Source organism: Sphaerodactylus townsendi, linkage group LG02 (genome assembly GCF_021028975.2).
Source record: "Sphaerodactylus townsendi isolate TG3544 linkage group LG02, MPM_Stown_v2.3, whole genome shotgun sequence".
In the NCBI taxonomy this organism is placed as follows: Eukaryota; Metazoa; Chordata; class Lepidosauria; order Squamata; family Sphaerodactylidae; genus Sphaerodactylus; species Sphaerodactylus townsendi.
The window spans coordinates 10352542-10373453 of NC_059426.1; the positions used below are offsets into that span (position 1 = coordinate 10352542).

General features: G+C 45.4%; 1 protein-coding gene across 1 annotated transcript in view; it reads right to left on the reverse strand.

Annotated features, from left to right (window-relative positions):
* Positions 1-11089, reverse strand: part of COL3A1 (collagen type III alpha 1 chain) — a 109460-nt gene extending 98371 nt beyond the window's left edge. The window contains exons 1-3 of the mRNA XM_048483708.1: positions 11006-11089; positions 10808-10949; positions 10556-10720 (exon numbers count right to left, since the gene is read on the reverse strand). Of these exons, the coding sequence (XP_048339665.1) occupies positions 10556-10720; positions 10808-10949; positions 11006-11089 (391 nt within the window). The remainder of the gene's footprint in view (positions 1-10555; positions 10721-10807; positions 10950-11005) is intronic.
* Between the last annotated feature and the right edge of the window lie 9823 nt (positions 11090-20912).

Below are 20912 nucleotides of genomic sequence, written 5' to 3' on the forward strand. Positions count from 1 at the left end.
CAAGTTATAGAGCCACAATCACGTGGTCAGCCGCTTAGTTTCATTTCCCTAGTGAGGATCCTTGTGCTGTGTTGGCAGTTTCTGAAAAAGCAATGTTTTGTTTTGTTTTGTTTTTAAATCCGGTCCCAGCCAAATCGTAAATTTCCAGCTGCTTAATTCAGAAGCCCTATGGGCGCAAAAAAGCCCCCTGGCACTGAAACCCACTTTCTATGAACATTTGTCAGGCACCAGGAAAGATGTTAGTAGACACCATGTTTGGGTAACTAAAAAAAAAAAGATAGCTAAAGCAGGATCGCAATTGCATGCCAGCGCTAAGGGTTACAATTTGACATGGCGTACACAGCCATGGGGTGAAAATTGGTCTATCTCTTTATACTGTCTGGCGAATAAAGCCCAAAATTTACTGGACATTTATTGGATTGAATAGTACGCCCCTAACTCTTGGCGTGCTCTGAAAAGGGAAATAGTTATAAAATATCGGTAGAGAAATATACATACAATTTAAAGCCGAAGTTGGTGATTCTAAAGCCACGTCCCACGGAACTCCATATACAGTAAACCCTCCCAGAAAAGAATAATGGGTCCTGCCGATGTTTTGGGGACCCGCTGTAAAGCAGAGGGGGGGGGCAGGGCACCTCAGCTGCTGGTCTCTCCAGCGCCCTGAAGGGAAGTCAGTTCAATTTTCGGCAGGCCTTCTATGGAACTCTCCCAGGTCCGGTAGGGCCTGAACAGATGGTGGTAGAGTGTATACCCGTCAGCTTTCAGGGGCCGGTAGCGTTCTGGCCCGAAGTGGAGTGCCAGCCTGAATTACATTGAGGGGCCTTAGATTTCCAGTGAACTGGCCTCTGCTGAACGCAGAGGGGTCGAAACCAGTAGAGGCTTCTGCGCGGTGTTGCAGCATACTAAGCCCCCTCTCATTTTTCGTAGGGAGGGTCAGGGATATCCTTTAGCAGACGACTGGGGACCAGACACCGGAAGAAAGCTGGGAAATCTTAGGCTCGAGCCTCCCGATAGAATAAGAAGAAGAATTTACTTCTGTTCAAACTGCTTTCAATGCTGTTTGAAGCTGTGCGGAATGGCAAAATCCACTTGCAAAACAGTTGTGAAAGTGGCTTGAAAATGCATTATTTTGTGTTTGCAGAAGGGGCCTTAGTTCTAGCAGCTCATTCAACCCAACAGTCCCCTGGCCCCAGGAAAATGGGAGAGACAGCCAGAAAAAAAATGGAACCTGATCTGGAAATAAAGGCAGATCGGATTCAACCCATTCTGGATGGGTCGGACACCCACCAATGTGGATCTCAGGGAATGAACCCACTTCTGAGATTTTTCTCTGGTCTACAGAATCTCTGATGTGATGGAGTCACCAAAATGATGTCCAACAACAAATAGGTACCTGTGGGGCGGAGGGCAACTCAGATGCTGTTGAGGACATTTAAGTTACATACATGGAAAATTTTCAAAGATCTGTGCAGGCCAATGGGCTGTTTTCAACCACACCTGGAAAAGTCCTGTGAAGAACTCAGCAATATTTCAATGGTGTGAAGCTGAAACGGTGTGATACGGGGTAGGGGGAATCTAACATTTTTTCTTGCACAAAGAAGCAGCTTGGAAGTAGGTGGATTGTTCATTCTCTAAGAGGATGAAGTCATAGGCTAGAACAGTGATGGCAAACCTTTTCGAGACCAAGTGCCCAAACTGCAACCCAAAGCCCGCTTATTTATCGCAAAGTGCCAACATGGCAATTTAACCTGAATACTGAGGTTTTCGTATAGAAAAAACGGTTGGCTCCGAGGCACACGTCACTCGGGAGTAAGCTTGGTGGTAGTTGGTGGCTTTGCTTTGAAGCAACTGTGCAAACCCTTCAAATGGGTGAATCATGACCCTAGTAACGTTGACTTTGTATCAATAAACCTCAAGCAAAATCCCTCGAAGTAAACTCTGGGTAAACTCCTGAAGTAAACGTAGAAGTAAAACCCTAGGAGGGCTAATGGAAGTAAATCCTTTTGGCGGTAAAATCTAAAGCTTGCTCCTCAATCACGCTTTCGGTCTTCCCATGGAAATCTTAAAGCTCATTAGGAGTTACTCTTGCCATCGCTTCCCCAAAACTAGATCTGGCAGTTTAATGCTAATGTAATTCACCTGAAGAATTTTAATTTTGGCGCATTTTTGTAAGAAGGGATAACTTTAAAGTGCATGCGCGCCCACAGAGAGGGCTCTGAGTGCCACCTCTGGCACCGGTGCCATAGGTTCGCTACCACTGGGCTAGAAAAAGGCTTCTTGTAGGATTCCTCCATTGGCAGGAGAGCCACTGAAGTTGGCTGGATGCTCTTTAAGTAAGAGGAAAGCCTAAATGGCCATTTCTAATCTCCCACATTTGACAGCAGCTTCTCTTGATAATATTGTTGGTCAACAAATAATGCTAGAAGAAGCAATATTTCACCTCCGAATAGGAGAATTATATAATGCAATATTGTTTGTTTGTATTTATGTTTGATGCATGTCCATTTTTTAAAAAATGTGTCAATAACCAGAAGATACAGCGCTGGTATTGTTAAATGTCAAACAAAATTACCCATTTAATTAGTGCTCCTGAGGGCAGATAACCTTTATTGGAATAATGAGAGATTTGGGAAAGAATGGCTATAATGAAGGGCCTTCCAACATGAAAAGACCTTTGTGTATATTCATAGCACATCTATTTTCTCCCTATGATTCTCTTCCATTATGAAACATTACGAAAGATCACTGTCCACTCTAAACATCCATTCACCTTTCATTAGCCTTTCATGGAATGGCTTTGGAAACAGCTACACGTGCTCATAAAAGGACCCAAAGCTTTCCTTTAAAAATAATTACAGAACGATATTGTAGAAAAAAAAATGTAGAAGAAGAAGAAGAGAAGAAGAGTTTGGATTTATATCCCCCCTTTCTCTCCTGTAGGAGGGGCTTATAATCTCCTTGCCCTTCCCCCTCACAACAAACACCCTGAGAGGTAGGTGGGGCTGAGAGAGCTCTGAAGAACTGTGACTAGCCCAAGGTCACCCAGCTGGCGTGTGTGGGAGTGCACAGGCTGGCCCTAATTTCTGCGGAGGAAGCTTCCAGCAGCTCAGGGCGGCAGAGTGGGCGAATTCAAACTCCGTTCCTCCAGATTAGATACATCGGTGCCCTTAAACCCGAAGGCCTTCTACTCTAACTCGTAAAAGTATTCAATCTAATTTTACTTACATGAGCAAAGTCGTTATGGCATATTAGAAGAGCCAGCAAGTACAGCGGTAGTTTAGTTTGTTTGATGTGATACCCCAAAGGCAATGGAAAGCCCAGGGTGCAGGCGCTTCCAGACATAGTTATGCGCCATATTAATCGGCGAGAGTAATCCAATGGCAATAGTATCCCACCGGGAAAATAAAACGCACATTGATTGAACAGGTCCATTCATACAGATATTTTAAATTCAATTCTCTCTAATTACCTTTAAACTTGGACCTCGCAGACCCACCTTGGGATCACGCATAAGTGGTAACCAAAGTGCCGCGTCCAGATCTTTCATAATTGAGGTCAATTTTTTCCGCCTAGCCCAAAGTCTTCGAAGCAAACACGCCATACCATTTTAATGGAGCTCCAATCTGGGGAGCAAACCATTAGAATAGAGAGGGTTTCAATTCTTTGCTTTTTCATGGCTAGGCCTCCAAACCTGGGCCAGACGCTCTGTTTGTAAGTTCCGTTTTACATACTTTTTTCCGGAATTTGCCTTTTGGAGTGAAGCACTTTGGCTTCTCATGATACTTCCCAGCAGTCTCTGGCTGATATTTCTGTTGTTTACCACTTCCACCTCAACGGGTGCCCCAAAACATCAGCCACAAAACAAACATAGGTGTACTTTCGACCACCTACTTTATTGGTCAAAGACAGGCTTTCGAGTTTCGGAAACAACTACCTTTGAGACATTTAAGGTAGCTTTTGGAGCTCCAAAGAACTTTGTTCTCCACATTTGCTAAAAGGCTTTCACCATGGGCTTATGGCGCAAATACAGGAATTTCGAACGCCAACGGCATTCCCAGAGATATTTTATGCTTGTCGTAGGGTACCGGTGAGATATCATGGCAATCCTTCATTGGTGGCGGAACAGGATCGAGCACCCCGCAGCCGGCCTACCCGGTAACAAATCCGACCATTTGGCTCTTACGTGTGGATTTTAAATTACCGCTGTTTTTTCTCGAGGCCATCTTGAAGAAATTTTCTTGTGATCTGGGACATGAATATTTCCACACCTAGCGAAAAGGGAATCTACTCATCCCCGTACTACTGAATCAGTTGCCAGGTTTTTGCCAGGCACTTTGACTCAAAGAGGAACCTTGTGTAAATTTTGAATAAATTTTCAACATAATCTGCATTTTACCACCTTGCGCCATTAAAGGTTTCAGCATTTTGTATTTGTATTTGTATAACAAGCAAATAAGATGTCCCGCGACAAATTTTAGTACCAGTTATAAAGATTTCCAATCCAGTGGCCAATCCTGTCTCCCAACAGGCTTCAATATTAGCCTCAACAATCTATACATCCCTGTTCAATCATAAAATCAGTTACTGTTTGGGAGGGGGGAAGAGGGACAAAGCTCGTAAATATAGTGGTAAGACAAATAGCCCTCATGGCCTCATCCAAAAGGGGCTGGTACTGTGTCCAGTGGAACGAAAGAGAGGTATGTTCCTTTGTGTTTTGCACTCTTGACTGAATCATTTACAGCTCTAGGTAGCTGATATCTCCTCAGGAGATTTATATGTGTTCTGGCAAATTTGTTCTCAGACTTTTAGGCTGTCGTGTGTTGTATTTATTGTGTATCATGGTCTGTACTGCACGTTTAACACTTTCTCACACTTTAGCGCTTGCATTTTAATTTTTTTTTATCAGACAGAAGCCTTTGCTGCGGCCATAAATTACCATATTGCTACCATTAAAAACAAAACAAGTCGCGGACCGCTTTACTCAGTTTAACTGAACCCATTAAAATCCATTAAAAATATGCGTTAGATATCTACATACAGACCCTGTATACAGAAAACAAAGAGAGCTAAATTTACCACGCATTCGGCTATTCGGTGGAGAGTGTAATTACGCTTTAGCCAGGTAAATGCCTTTGTGCCTGGGGAAGATTTTTCTATATAAAGACTACGCTAAACCATTGAGCAGGAAGTTCATAACAGATGCATGACAAGTCAATGATGAAACCTCCCTATCATTGGATGAAGGAATACATGGAGCGTGGTAGATCATATATAGAACATTCTAGGAATGAATCCTCATCATCGTTTTTAGTTGTTTCAGAATAACTAACGAGGTTTAAGTCGAGGATCACTTCCCGGTCGCAATCCCCGCTTCAGAACACAAACGACCTCAAACCTGGTTAGTTTGTGTTCTGAAACCTGATTAAGACGGTAGTGGGGATTTGACCAGGGAGGTTGTCCCTCAAACCTGGTTAGTTTGTGTTCTGAAACCTGGCTAAGACAGTAGTGGGGATTCGACCTAGAAGTACATGTTGCACAGTCTCAACAGCGATTTTACACTGGCATAGCCTATTCTCATAGGGGATATTATTGTATCTGCCAAAATGCCAGTATTTAGGTAAAGACATTGAAACGAGTTTTATTAGTATAAGTTCTAAGCGTTGTTTGGGACTTTCTAAAGATACAAATAGTTGGCACAATAGTCTGACCTGTCACTTCCCAAGGACTGAGGAGAGCAACTTTCCCCACTCTCCTGCATCATTCCCTGTTTCGCTTGTTCTATTAATGCAGATTTGATTTCATTATAGATTCTGGTGGCAGACATGTTTTGGAATTGGTCAGTTGTTAGACCTGCCAAGGAAAGTTTCTGATTTGTAGCTCCTACCAGCCATTTTACAGACACAGATTCTGACAGAAGTTGATATAAAGGAGGAGGGTGATTGATAGGGACGTTTTAGTCCCTAGCTGAATTCGAAATTTTAAAGCATCTGAAAGTTTCCCGTCCATGCCATCAGTTCCATGTTATTTTGCCCAGTTTCTCTACATAAGGCGACATTTGAGGAGGCTACACCTCCATGCAATTCCCAGAATTCTTTGTAAGAAATATGATTGTACAGACTCAAGAGATGGCTTAACTTGGGTGATCCATATTGGAGCTCCATATAGTAGTAGTAGAAGAAGAAGAGTTTGGATTTATATCCCCCTTTTATCTCCTGCAGGAGACTCAGGGGGGCGGGCTATAATTTCGGGCCTTTCCCCTCAACATTAAAATGACTCTGCAGGTGGGTACTGAGAGAGTTCAGAAGAACTGTGACTAGCCCAAGGTCACCCAGCTGGCGTGTGTGGGAGTCTACAGGCTAATCTGAATTCCCCAGATAAGCCTCCACAGCTCAGGCGGCAGAGCTGGGAATCAAACCTGGTTCCTCCAGATTAGATACACGAGCTCTTAACCTCCTACGCCACTGAGGGATGATCTTAGCATTGAAAATTCTCAGTGCAGTGAGAATAACTTCCTTTTCTTTTTTGAAAGAATTCAGAGTCTGTCTGTAATCCATTCTGTTTTGATCGATGAAAAACCCAAAGAGAAGAGGGGCAGGAAGGGAAATTCTGCAAATAGTTCCAAGTTCCACTTTGTGGATTCTCAGAGGCAACTTCCCAAACCATTCCATCTTGCTGGTAGAGTGCCCCTTGTGGTAAAAAGGTGAAGGTAGGCCCCATGCAAGCACGGGATTATTACTGACCAATGTCACATCATAAGGTTTACCAGGCAGACTATGTTTATGAAGTGATTTGCCCTTGCCTTCCCCAGTCAAGCTGGCTATTCGTTTCACCAGCCTCACAAGGACGGAAGGCTGAATCTATCTTGAGTCAGGTGCCTGAACCTGACTTCTGTCAGAATGGAACTCAGAGTACAGCATTGACTACGGCACTGCAGTTTACTACTCTGTGCCACAGGACTCATACAAAGTTTAAAGGGCTGCATTGGTTTTCCTTTCAAGAGAAATGAAAGAGAAATTCCTCTTTTCAAGAGGAAAAAAAGTCAGAGGAATCAATAGTTCTTTCTAAAAAAGTGAATTTTGGAAGAAAAGAAATCCCCTTCCCTATAGCAACCCCATAACAATGGCTGCCAGAGAGCCTTTAACTGGACGGGTTAGGCAGTGAGTCTCGACTCAGACATAGCCTATTCTTGTACGGGAGTATCTAAAACACACTGTACTCTGTCTCAGAAAAAGATGTTAGTGTGATCAGTTAAGGTTCAGCGGTCAAGAAAATAGTACGCTTCTGTGTTACAATCTAGTCTCAAATGAATATGAGAATTATCATTCATTGGTGTGGAATTAGCTTTTGGCCTTTAAACGCAGCTTGTTGTATGGTGCCGTTAAACATGGTATTTGAAGGGCAGAGCATTTCGGTGTTACTTCAATTGATATCTGTCAAACGGATGGGGGAAGCAGGGCTAGGTAGGCACTAATATCCATGTGGACCATTCTACAACAAAGATGGTCTGATATGTTGAGTTCTGTGGTGGAGGAATATACAACCCTAATAATAACAATAAGAAGAGTTTGGATTTATATCCCCCCTTTCTCTCCTGCAGGAGACTCAAAGCGGCTGACAATCTCCTTGCCCTTCCCCCCTCACAACAAACACCCTGTGAGGTAGGTAGGGCTGAGAGAGCTCCGAGAAGCTGTGATTAGCTCAAGTCACCCAGCTGGCGTGTGTGGGAGTGTACAGGCTAATCTGAATTCCCCAGATAAGCCTCCACAGTCTAATAGCTCAGGCGGCAGAGCTGGGAATCAAACCCGGTTCCTCCAGATTAGATACACGAGCTCTTAACCTCCTACGCCACTGCTGCTCCTGACTTCAGTGGACTTGGAAGGGTGTAAGGGATGGTGATATTACAGGGCAGGGGTGCAGGGGGAAAAATGGCACCTGGGGCAAAATGGTGCCCGGGTGCCGCCCCCCACAGCGCCCCCTCACCCCTATTTACCTTTTTCTGCTGGCTGAATATGGGCCAGGCTGGTGGGGTGGGGCTAGGCCTGGCGAGGCAAGGTGGGGCGAGGGGGAAAGGGTGGGGTCAAGGGACGATTTTTTGCCCTCACTGGCGCACGCCCAGTACACGACGCACCCCTTCTCTCCCCTTGTAGCTATGCCTCTGTTACAGGGCCATCTTGGAACTGTTCTCTAGCAAATGGGATCACTACGGACGCTTGAAGATGCACTTCTCTGCCAGATTACGTTGCAAGTTCATCCGCGATAGACCGTAATGCCGCTAAATCGCTACAGTATGCGGCCATTTTTTCTGCAGCCAGTTCAATCTGTTCGGTTCCAAAAAGCCACCAGGCAGAAACTTGTGTAATTTGCTTATTGCCATTTTTTAAAAGCGACAGGAATATAACGGTATAATACAGCAGTACTCGTGAACCAAGCTTTCTGAAGCAGTGCAAAATTTCGCTTAAAAAAAAAACCACACTTTTTTTTTAAACTCATGCGCCGGTTCTATTTCGCCAAAATGCTGCTATAATCAGGATTCATAGCCATCCTATTTCAGTGTAATTTATGACCATTCAAATCAGAACTGTTTTATTACATTCTTTCTATGAAAACAAGTCAGGCGACTGGACCAGATAATTATTTACCATCAAAACGAGGGCTCCAGACTTAGAAAAGACAGTTAGCTCTTCCAACTAATATTAAATCTGAGGGATTAAAAATAAGATTGCTATCAGATAAAAACATCCACGCTCAAATGGGCTTTTAGGAAATCTTGGAGTGCCGTCATTCTTTTAATATACAGTAGGTGGCAGTATTAAATGCGGTTGCAGCGGTCACGATTTCGCAAGCGCAAATTGGCGAATCCTGATTTCATCATTTGGATGCTGGTGAGAACTGGCGGTTAAGAATCCATCTGGAAGCCCCTGTGCTACAAATCTCAAGCTTTTGGCACAATGGAGGTAATATATACAAGGGTTTTTTTTCCCTCCCAGGAGAAACCTTACAGCTGTGTCTACTTGCCAGCTGAAGAAACTGTTGCCATGTTAAGAGATCAGGTTGCTCTGACATAATCCACTGCAAGATGCATATACACTTAAAAAAGAAAAGAAAAGGGGAAAATACTCTGCAAGGCTGAGTGAGCTGTGTTGCAATACTGGCAATATATGTGTGTGTGTGTGTGTGTGTGTGTGTGTGAGAGAGAGAGAGAGAGAGAGAGAGAGAGAGAGAGAGAGAGAGAGGCTCATTCCGCACATGCAGAATAATGCACTTTCAAACTGCTTTCAGTGCTCTTTGAAGCTGTGCGGAATGGCAAAATCCACTTGCAAACAGTTGTGAAAGTGTTTGTGAAAGTTGTGAAAGTATGGAAGGGGCCAGAGAGAGAGGGGGCGGGCAGAGAGAGAGAGAGAGATATCACACTTTCTGTATTGGGACTGTAAGACTTGGGCATAGTAGTAACCTCTGGGGAGTTTAAAGCTACAGAGGTCCCTTCCACATATGCAGAATAGTGCACTTTCAAACCACTTTCATAATTGTTTGCAAGTGGATTTTGCTATTATGCACAGTAAAATCCAGTTGCAAAGTGCAGCTGAAAGTGGGATTTGTGCGTATTCTATCTCTGTCGTAGCGGTCTGGAAATTTATGCCTTCCTTCCTAAAGCAGCCCTTTTGTCCAGGAGAACCAATCTCTGGAGATCTCCAGGCTATTACTGGAGATTGACAACCCCATCAGGGAGGGGGCAAACAGGGCACATCTTAAATCTCTTCTATAGGGTCAGGAAATGGTTTTTTGGGGGGCCTGTGGCACTCCTCAGTAGTTGGTCAGTTTGGATTTATACTCTGCTTTTGTCAAGTGAAATGAGTCCCAAAGCAGTTTACAAACACCTTCCTTTCCATTCCCCACAACAGACACCTTATGGAGCATGTCGGGCTGAGAGAGTTTGGAGAGAACTATGACTAGCCTAAAGTCACCCAGCAAGCGTCAAGAGTAGGGGTGGGGAATCAAACTTGGTTCTCCAGATTAGAGTTTGCTGCTCATAAGTACATCCCTTTGTACTGTGGCTGATTCATGAATCCTGGAAATCTATGGCTTTTGGGTTATAAATCCAGCGCCGCGAACTCTAACTGCACATCTTGGCTTATCCGTACTTAAAGTGGAGAAGAGTTTAATTCTATTGGCTGAAACCAGCATTTTCTAGTTCTGACTCCCCGAACAGCTCTAGGCTATCTAATTGCAGGAAGCCGTCCCGGACTAGTAATTTTTTGATTTGGAGACCACTCGTTAGCGTCTCGAGGCAGGCACCGTGCGAGAACCTCGGTTTTATCTACCTGAAAACCCTGCTGCCGTCGATAGGTCAGCTGTGACTTGATGGCCCTTTAAACATAAAAACCAAAAGTATTGGGAGGGAAGGGTAAAAGGCAGGCATCGTGAGCTGCAATGCCGTAATACCGGGCCCCTTCCTCGACAATTTCTACCGAGCGCGACTCTGGTTCGACTCATCGGTCGGCTTAATAATCTCTGACTTCAGCTCGAAGTCCTCCCATGCCTCCACACACCAGCTGACTTGTGTCTCCAGAGCCAAGCTCAGATAGTATGGACCACCCTCCCCGCGCCTGCGTCCTGGCTTTCAGTTGTTGAGTCCCCCGCTCTGCGGCATGCCCAAAGCTTTTCGCCACCGCCACCACGAAGTCTTCCCGTTCTGGGCGCGAGATGGGCTTAAAATACTGAGCTGTGGATTACGAGATGGTAGAGCTGAGTTGATGCGGAGATTCTGCACTCCGGCGACTCACGGCTCGAGCGCAACCTTGAAGCCTACCGGCTCGACACTTCAGCTCTATTCTTCCGGAAATCCAAACGCTAACGAGGGGTAAGTCGTGAAATGATACTGGAAACTGACAAAGTATTATCGTCAGTGCGAGGACTCGGGTAGAATCGCGCCGATCTATCGGCAGCCACTCCTACAATGCGGAAGGGGCCTGGGGCAGCTTGTCCCAGGCAGTGCCATTGCAGTCACATGTGGAGGCGGGGTCAGGGGTGTGTCGGAGGTGCTTGGGGGCGGGGTATGTTGGGGTGTGGCGGGCACGTGTGGGCAGTTCATGTCCCGGGTGCAGTTCCCCCTCCCTTCGTCTCTGGTAAAAGGTCACAGAATTTAGTGTGCAAGCTTGGCACTCCAGATGTTACAGACTACAATTCCCATGGCAGGGGCTGATGGGAATTGTAGTCCATAACATCTGGAGTGCCAAAGGTTCGCCACCGCTGTCCTATGGACTTCAGTGCCTACAACAGGTCCTTGAGTTGTATTCCTCAAGTAAGCAAGTTGTATTTTTTTTAAAAAATAAAACACCATGTTTGAATGGTCTTGCTACGCGTGCCCACCAAAGTATTTCCTTTATGCAAAGCATATGTTAGTGCTGCTGTGTACAGTTTTATTGTTTGGATAGTTGGTTGGGATGGTTTGCCAAAAAATTATATATTCTTGGACATCTGCAAGTGCTTGTCACAAAATATCAGCAAGGGTCTGCCCCCACCCCTCAGCGTAGCACAATATGTATAAATAACATTAGAACTGCCTTTGCTATATGGCTTCAGATCTTATTGTTGACAGTCTCCAGCAATAGATTTATGATTCTTGAGGTGAACTAGCTGAGATGAGACAGGCGGAATCCTTTCCACTGGAGGTTTTGCCACAGTGACCCAAAATGTCCACTAGTTACGCTTTATTCCAGACTCGTGGCGCGCATCGAATCTTAAGTTCGAAGCTGCTCATTTGACCTAAGTGTTCAAGAGACGATAACCACTGGGATCGACGTGGTTTTGTACCAGCTTCGCCCCATGTAACAGTCAAATTAATTCCGACTCCGAGTTGGGAACTACTACTTTTCAGGGAACCACGCTCGAGACTCAGCTCGCCGATTCCAGTAAAGTCACCGGAATCTCTGGTGCCGGTAGGAGTCCCCCCTATTCGTTTCAGCCAATCACAGCTAGAGTGTTTGGGCAATGCGTACAGCTGACCAATCAAAAAACGCATCACCTTGGTCCCCTCTCCATTTCCTGCTGGCAGTTTTTCCTTTTATAACGATGTCAATGGGGATAAGATGGAACATGGGCTTCTCTTAGAACAGTAGCCAATCCGGAACGGAATGCTGAAGCGAAGAGGCACAGGATGAGATTCAAACCCTCCGAGCTGGGATCAAGCTGGATGCAGTGGGGAACAACAATGGCTTCGATCTATCGAGTTATGAGTGATACCCTTCTCCTGGGGAATCTAGGGTCGAACTCTATTTTTATTCTCGTGGCATCGCGGAATCGCCCACAGACACATATAAACAGAACAGAGAGATTTGCTCAGTGAGATCAAATTATTCATTTGAACCTTGAATGGGAAAGTACAGATAAAATGTTTTAGGAAACAATAAGCTGTGGAATGAAAGTGTCTGTCAGTGCCAGAGGTGGTGTCATATTACTTCTGGTTGGAAAAAAGTGACATAGGTACCTCTAGCAATCTCTAGAAACTCTATGTTTTTTAAATCATAAAGTTTTCAGTGACTCCTAGAGCCACTCTTAGTCACTTCCGGGTTTTTGCCAGAAGTTACATGGTACTGGATGCCATGCTGTGGTGTTTTTTTAAAAATCTTTGCTGTGACACTTGGAGCTGTGGTGGGCAACAGGAAAGGGAGATGAGGTACCCCTCACTGGAAGAATGGGACCCCTAATTTAACCTAATCTCATCACTGTTCTCTGTTTGCATAAATCAAAGCTCCATCTGCGTATTATATGGAGTGAATATAATTTCTTCAGAAATATCTTTTTAAAACAGCTGGGAACCGTAAGTCCAAAGGTAGGGTAGGAAGGCGAAATGCTTAATTGTTTCCTTGTTGACTGTCTTCTTTTTAAATCATCTCTTTCAAAGTGATTCACCCCTGGGGAACATAACCAGAGACAGTCTTGGCTGGGAAAACCAGTTGAGGATGATTTTGATCGGGCAAAAACCCAACCAACGGAAAAGGATGAACTACTTCCTCCTTGTCCAACAGTCCTCTGCTCAAGATGGCTGCTTTTATCAGGTGTTTTCGTTTCCCCCTCCAGGAAGTTAAACATAATTCTTATCTATGTTTGGGGGCAGCAATATGCGTTTATCCAACATTTGGGAGATAATCACCGCTAAATTTAAGCTAAGCTCTGCAGCCATATTAGACCAACACAAATATAATCTGTGAGGTTGTTTTAGTGACAGTATTTATTGTCAACTTGTCATTCACAGGTGAGAACAAGATTATCTGCTTGCAATTCAGCAGGGAGCAGTGACTGAGAGACCAGGTGTAAGCAAATTCAGTGCCATTTTTTTTGGCCTAACTTACAGGAAAGCTTGGCTTAGTTACTAGATTCATCTACATTTAGGATGGAGGGAGTTTTGAAAATGACTTCTTTCTTTAAGGTAAGGACTGTGGTGGGATCCAAAAATTTTAGTAACAGGTTCCCATGGTGGTGGGATTCAAACTGTGGCGTAGTGCCAATGGGGCTAGGCGGGGCACGACGGGGGCGTAGCCGAGTATTCCAGGGGCGGGGAATTCCTGGGCGGGGCTGTGGCAAGGATGCAGGCGCTGCGCCAGTCCTTGGGTGGGAAACGAATGCATGCAGGCGCAGGCCGTTTGCCACGCACGCTGGTGCACCTCCCCTGGGCTAGACAGCTTTCAAGTTCATGTCATGCGCTCTTTACTGCTGAGGAGGAGGGGCTTTAAAATTACGCGGGTAGGCAAATTCACCAATTAGTAACCCCCTCTTGGCACACACAAATAATTAGTAACCTACTCTCGGGAACCTGTGAGAACCTGCTGGATCCCACCTCTGGGTAAGGAGAACACCCCATAAAGATTTGTGCTCAGGAATTCTAAATTATAATGTAAATTGTATGCCTCTGTGTACAAAGGAACACGAGAGGCATGTTACGAGGGGAAGTCAGCTTTGGAAGAGGCTGAATGAGGGTTCATATGAATCTTAGGGTGCCAGCTGCCCAGCAGGAATGGAGGATCTCCCATCCCTTTCTCTTGTTTGCTGCCACCCCTCAGTGGCAGCTGGAGAACAATTCGAGAAAATGGCCGCTGAGCTGACAGCATGATGTCACTTCTTTGGCAGAGGCAGGGGCAGGACTTGAAAGAGACGTCAGTCCTTGCTCAGAATCGCCTGAACCTCTATGGCCTTCCCAGAAGGGACATCACACCTGTGCAGTCAGCTACCTTGTTGGTCTCTCATTGGTTGCCAGGCCATGCTTGGAAATTCTATCATGAGGGGAAATGAACACTGTGATGGGCTGGACGTAGGTGCATCATTGTATGGGGAAAAGGGGAAGATTTGTTAAAATTAAACCTGTCTCTGGATTTCTATGGCTATTCACACTTTAGGAAGCCCTTTGTGGGAACCCTCTAAAATTGTTGTCTCTTTTTATTCGGAAAGAAAACGACAAAGACTAAAACATCATTCCCCCCTCGTAGCAAGAGCCTGCTGGTATGGCAATGTTTATAAGGAAAGCCGGCACACTGGTTTCAGATGAGGGTTTGTAAGAGAAGCCAGCATAGTCTCAACATGAACTCATTGAGTTGCCGAGCCAAACTGCAGAGTGTTTTCAGTTCTGGGCAATTAGACAAGTGCTGAGGACAGGGGAATGGAAACATTTTGCTTATAAGACTCATAACATGAAGAAATAAAAGTGTAAGTCAACATTCTAGGGTGACTTTGCTCCCTCCTGGAAGGATTCTTTCCTGTATTGTTTAAAGAGTTTCTCTCGTGCTCAGTTGCAAAGGAAAACAGTTAAAGAGCCAGCATGGTATAGCGGTTGAGAACCGCGGCCTCTGATCTGGAGAACTGAGTTTGATTCTCCACTCCTCCACATGGTGCCTGCTGGGTGACCTTGGGCTAGTCACAGTTCTCTCTGACCTCTCTCAGCCCCACTTACCTCAAAAGGGGTCTGTTGTGGGGAGATGCAGGGAAGGAGTTTATAAGCCACTTTGAGGTGCCTTGTGGTTGAGAAGAGGGTAGCATAAATCCAAATCCCTCTTCTTCTAAATGGATTTACTCCTCCTTCATATGTACAGAGCATCCAATGCGTTATGGAGATCCCCAAACAGCACTGGCTAATTGCTTCCTTGACCCTTTAATGGAGGTGAATTAGCATGGGAAATTTCTGGAGATTTGGGGATGGAGGCTGGGGAGGGTGGTGTTTGTGGAGAAGAGGTACCTCAGTGGGATATAACGCCACAGAGTCCACCTTCCAAAATGGCCATTTTCTCCAGGTGAACTGATCTTTGTGATTCCAGAAGATCTCCAGGCCCCACTGGGAGGCTGGCCACCATAAGGCATATAGAAACACCATATACATGCCCAAGGAGAGATTTGTGTGGAACTTCCCCTGCCATTGATACAAACAAAAATAGACACTAATAAAACAATGCACCAGATATTAATTCATTGAGTCAGTCAACATACATTTCAGTCATTTGGAGTCTATAAAGGAAATGAGGTTCACCTATAAAAGAAATGAGGTTCACCTGTCCATCCATCCATCCATCCATCCATCCATCCATCCATCCATCCATCCATCCATCCATCCATCCATCCATCCATCCATCCATCCATCCATCCATCCATCCATCCATCCATCCATCCATCCATCCATCCATCCATCCATCCATCCATCCAAAATCGGTATTATTATCATCATCATCATCATTGGCCAGCATATTTTACAACAAAATATAACTAAAAGGATATAACTAAAATATAACTTAAAATATATTAATACAGTACACACACACACAGGTTCACTTGTCTAATTTCTGTGTTCACTGTAGAATTGCCAGACCCTGGTCGGGAACTGGGGGATCCCCTACTTTGGAACCCCTTCCCATGGCTGTTCAACCAGCTGGCTGGAAAGAGAAAAACCTGGTAAATCAATGGATTGAGGGCCTTAGAATTCTGTCAATATTTGAGTAGACGGTAACTATATATCCCTATATCGCCCTTCTAGGCCCCTCCGTTCATCGGAGGCGGACCTACTGGTGATCCCTGGCCCCAAGGCGATCCGGCTGGCCTCTACAAGGGCCAGGGCTTTTACGGCTCTGGCCCCTACCTGGTGGAACAGGCTTCCAGGTGAGATCAGGGCCCTGCGGGATTTACAAAGTTTCCGCAGGGCCTGTAAAACGGACCTGTTCCGCCAGGCGTTTGGCCAGCCAGGATGATATCAACTGCAACAAAAAGCAAACATCTGGCCTCCCGTGGGTTCATAAAAGGGGGAATAGAATAGCTGAAGCCATCTCTAGTCTAATATTTTATGTATTTTAATTAACTTATATATATGATGTTTTAACTTTTTATTTTGTTGGAAACCGCCCTGAGCCTTCGGGGAGGGCGGTATACAAATACAATAAACAAACAAACAAACAAACAAACAAACAAACAAACAAACAAACAAACAAACAAACAAACAAACAAACAAACTGCACATGGACTTATTTTTTACAGATTTGGAAAATCAGCAGAGTATAATGTCTATCCTTGAAAGCAGCCATTTTCTCCAGGGCAACTAATCCCTGTTGCCTAGCAACCAATGGTAACAGCAGAAGTTTGCCAGGTGTCACCAACAAATATTACCGCAACACACACAATTCTTGCTCATGGCTAGACAAGGCTTCTCCAATTTCAAAGCACCAAGTTTATTTAACAGCAGCCACCTCTAACCAAGTCCACACACAGCAGCTTAAAAGTCTCTTTGGGGCTTTCCCCACTGACAGAGTTGAACTAGTTTCTACCTAGGTTCGCCTCAGTGAATCCCCACTGCCACCGAGCTCAACATTGTTTTGTCTCAGTCCCCCCCCCCCTTGTCGCAGTTATGAACTAAACTTTTCTGCCAGAACAAGGTCGAAACCGCTTCGAAGCTTCGAAGTGGGGAAACATTGAAATGACACCTCATCCGTTCAACCAATCACAAGCTGCTTTTGTGGCATGCGCAGAACGGGAGAGTCGTGGCGGGCAAAAAGCGCATGTAACTGTAAGCTGTAAAAACTGTTTAAAAAAAAGAACACTCCTGTTTCCCACCATAGCACAAGCTCCAATCACGATTGAGGAGCGAAACAGGCACCAAGATGATCCCGCCCACTTAGCTCAGTTCCACGGGGCCAACTCAGTTGCTGTGGGGACAGCCTGGAATCGCCCTCCAATGAAGGGAACCGAGTCGACCTTAGCTCCCTTCTGTAGTGGGGAAAGCTTCTTTGACAGCGGCCTCTCTCCCCACCCCAAAAAAATTCCTGCTCAGCCCTGAAACATCCATCTCTCGCAGGCTTTCTCCAAGGAAAGAGTGTTAAATACCCTTGTGACAAGCCCAGTGGGGACAAATGGGGGGGACCTCATTTAGCCGTGCCCACTTCCTATCAGTTGACCAGGCAGCTCAAGATATCCTGCAGCCATTCCACTCCTCCACACCACCACCTTTCTGTCCTTTCACGGATGGAGAAGGTAGCTAGTTTTTCTTCAACCTTTTCTAGGGGTTGGGATTGCTTTTACATGTTGTAAGGAGAAGGAAAAAGCTACTCTGCTCATGTATACTCCCACCTCTATGATTATTATTATTTTTGTGCAACAGCCATACATCTGGAACCAGCTTTCTCAGCCCCAGAAGGAAGGAAAGGAAGCCAAGCAAAAACGATGGGTAACTTCAGCTTCGGGGAGCAAATACTATTTCTGCATTTTTAATGCTAATCTGCCAAAACGGATTCATGGGGAAATACATTTCAGTGGGGAGGTCTCTGGAACCTACTTCAGTTACGCCTTGGCCTGGATGGTCCAGGCTGGTTGGCCTTTCAGTTTTCAGAAATTAAGCAGAGTTGACCTTGGTTACCTCTTGGGGGCTTTCCCTACTACAGAAGGGAGCTAAGGTTGACTCGGTTCCCTTCAGTGGAGGGCGATTCCAGGCTGTCCCCACAGCAACTGAGTTGACCCCCTGGAACCAAGCTAAATGGGCGGGATCATCTTGGTGCCTGTTTCACTCCTCGATCGTGATTGGCGCTTGTGTTACGGCGGGAAACGGGAGCGTTCTTTTTAAAAACAGTTTTTACAGTTTACAGTTTACATGCGCTTTCTGCCCGCCATGACTCTCCCGTTCTGCGCATGCCACGAAAGTGGCTCGTGATTGGTTGAACGGATGAGGTGTCGTTTTGATGCTTCCCCACTTCGAAGCTTCGAAGCGGTTTCGACCTTGTTCCGGCAGAAAAGTTTAGTTCATAACTGCGACAAGGATGTCGCAGTTCTGAGGGGGGGGGGAACTGAGACAAAACAATGTTGAGCTCGGTGGCAGTGGGGATTCACTGAGGCGAACCTAGGTAGAAACCAGTTCCACTCTGTCAGTGGGGAAAGCCCCCAGGTTGGGAAACCACCAAGGAAGTCCAGGGTCACTAGTCAGAGGCAGAAAATGGCAAACTCCCTCAGTATGTCTTTTGCCTTGAAAACCTATGCGGTTGCCATAAGTTGGCTGTGATTTATACTTGAACTTCATACCTACAAACCTTCGCTACATGCAGTGGTGTAGAACCAACGGGATAGAGGGGTGCGACGGCCTGGGCATGTGCTGGTGTGGGGGTGTGGCTGGGGTGTGGAGGGGGAGTGGTGGGGGTGTTCCAGGGGAATTCTGGGGTGAGGCGTGAGGGTATAGTGCACACGCGTGCCCCAGGCGCAGTTCCCCCTCACTCCACCCCTGGCTACATGAGCTAAATACTCCCTTATCTCTCTCTCTCTCTCTCTCTCTCTCTCTCTCTCTCTCTCTCTCTCTCTCTCAATCAATCAATCAATCAATCAATCAATCAATCAATCAATCAATCAATCAATCAATCAATCAATCAATCAATCAAACTTATATACCGCCCAACCCCTGAAGGGCTCTGGGCGGTGAACAACATAAAAATTCAAATACAAATAAACATAAAAATAAAATACAAATTAATCTCTAGATAATATAAATTGAAATGCAGCAATTAATATATAACAATGCCCGCAAAATCCCTCTTAAACCCTCCCGAGAGGAGAAAGAAAGGATGGGTCCCACAGATGATAATGGACCCTAATTCCATAAAAATGGAATGGGGGGGCACTTTCAGCAGCTGGACACTCCAAAAGCCCGGCAGAACAACTCCATCTTGCAGGCCCTGCGGAAATCGCCAAGATCCCGCAGGGCCCGGACAGCATGGTGATCCTGCACCAAAAACAGGACATGTGTGTCTTGGGGACTGGAGACTGACAAGAGAGGTCCCCCCCCTCCCAGAGAAAAGAAAGTCACGCCAAGCCATCATTGATCGCATTTGAAGGTTTTGAATCAGCATTGTTTCGGGTCAAACCTTGTCGGTTTCCATAGTACGTAAAGAACCTTTGTTGAGGAGCAAAGAAATTGAACAGGGAATCAAAAGAAACTTAGCAGATTTACGGGAACGATAAATGAGCACCTTCGGAGCACATGCAAACAGGCATAAATAAAATGGCTCTTTATAGGATGCAGCTGGCATTCTTAGCCAGATGTCATAAACATATCTGTTTATATCCAACCATTTGCTCCGCAGCCCGGCTGGAGCAATTGGACATGATTTCCTAATCATCCAGCAGTGATTGTATCCAAATCACCTCTCTCGGGGGATAGCTCTGAAATCTGTCGGTGTCCTTGAGGCCTCTTTTCCTCTTGTTTTTAATAAGGCAAGCATTCTCACCAAACACCCATTTCTTGATGCAACGTGCACGTCTCACATTTTGTCCGAATTCATGTCGCAATGGGAACGTCTCACAATCGTTGGCTTCTTTCCTTAGGGGCTGTTTGTGTAATAAGGACCCTACATGGAAACTAATAGCAGTGTTGTATCTGCTGAACTGTTCCATTGAACTGGAAGATTAGGAACTCCTATATCGAGTGGGAAGCAAACCTAACCCTTGGAGAAACCACGTTCAAACACCCACACAAGAACTGGAGTTCCGTCCAAAAGCATTCTCACTGTTCCCTTAAGCGATTCTCTGGGTTTTGTTTGCCAAACTGAATTAAAAATCCAGCGCTCTTTCTTTTGTGCAGATGCAAGTAATCATGTTTCACTCTTCTGATATGGCTTGGGGGCGGGGGGGGGGGACACACCGAGAGCTTAAACTTGCCCAGATGTTTTATACGCTCTCTCTCTCTCTCTCTCTCTGCATCCTGACGAGACTAACCGTTTCATTGAGTCTGTCATAAATATGAGTGATATAATAAGCAGGGCAAAAAGAGAGAGAGAAACTTCTGGTAATTACTTTGTAATGATTATTACCAGATTATGCGCTTCATATGCTGCATGTTGAACCTTAAATCTTGCCCTTGACGCTTTCGACAGCACAATTTACGAACTGCCTTGACAGCAAGGAAGAGCTTTTAGTGACAAGTTTTGTGGAAAAGGAGATGTAAATAGAAGTTACAAGTCCCGCTTGGTCGGTGCTCTCTGGCTAATTTTGCCCCCACAGATACAGCTCTTCCCACGTCCCTCTTCCAAGCTAGTAGCTGTGGAATAAAACTGAACTTTCCCAAGCTTCAAAGGATGGAAGGATGAGTTAACTTTGAACCAGCTGCTTGAAATCAACTTCTGTCAGGCTCAAACTCAGGTTGTAAGCATGACTTTGATAGCCATACTGTAGCTTACCACTCTGTGCCACGGGGTTCTATAGAATCCCCACGCGTCCACATGCGCAGTGGACTCTAATCTAGTGAACCAGGTTTGTTTCCTCACTCCTATGCAGGAAGACAGCTGGGTGACCTTGGGCCAGTCACAGTTCTCTCAGGACTCTCTCAATCCCACCTACCTCACAAGGTGTCTGTTGTAGAGAGGGGAAAGGAAGGAGTGTGTAAGCCACTTTGAGACTCTTTCCAGTTCAGA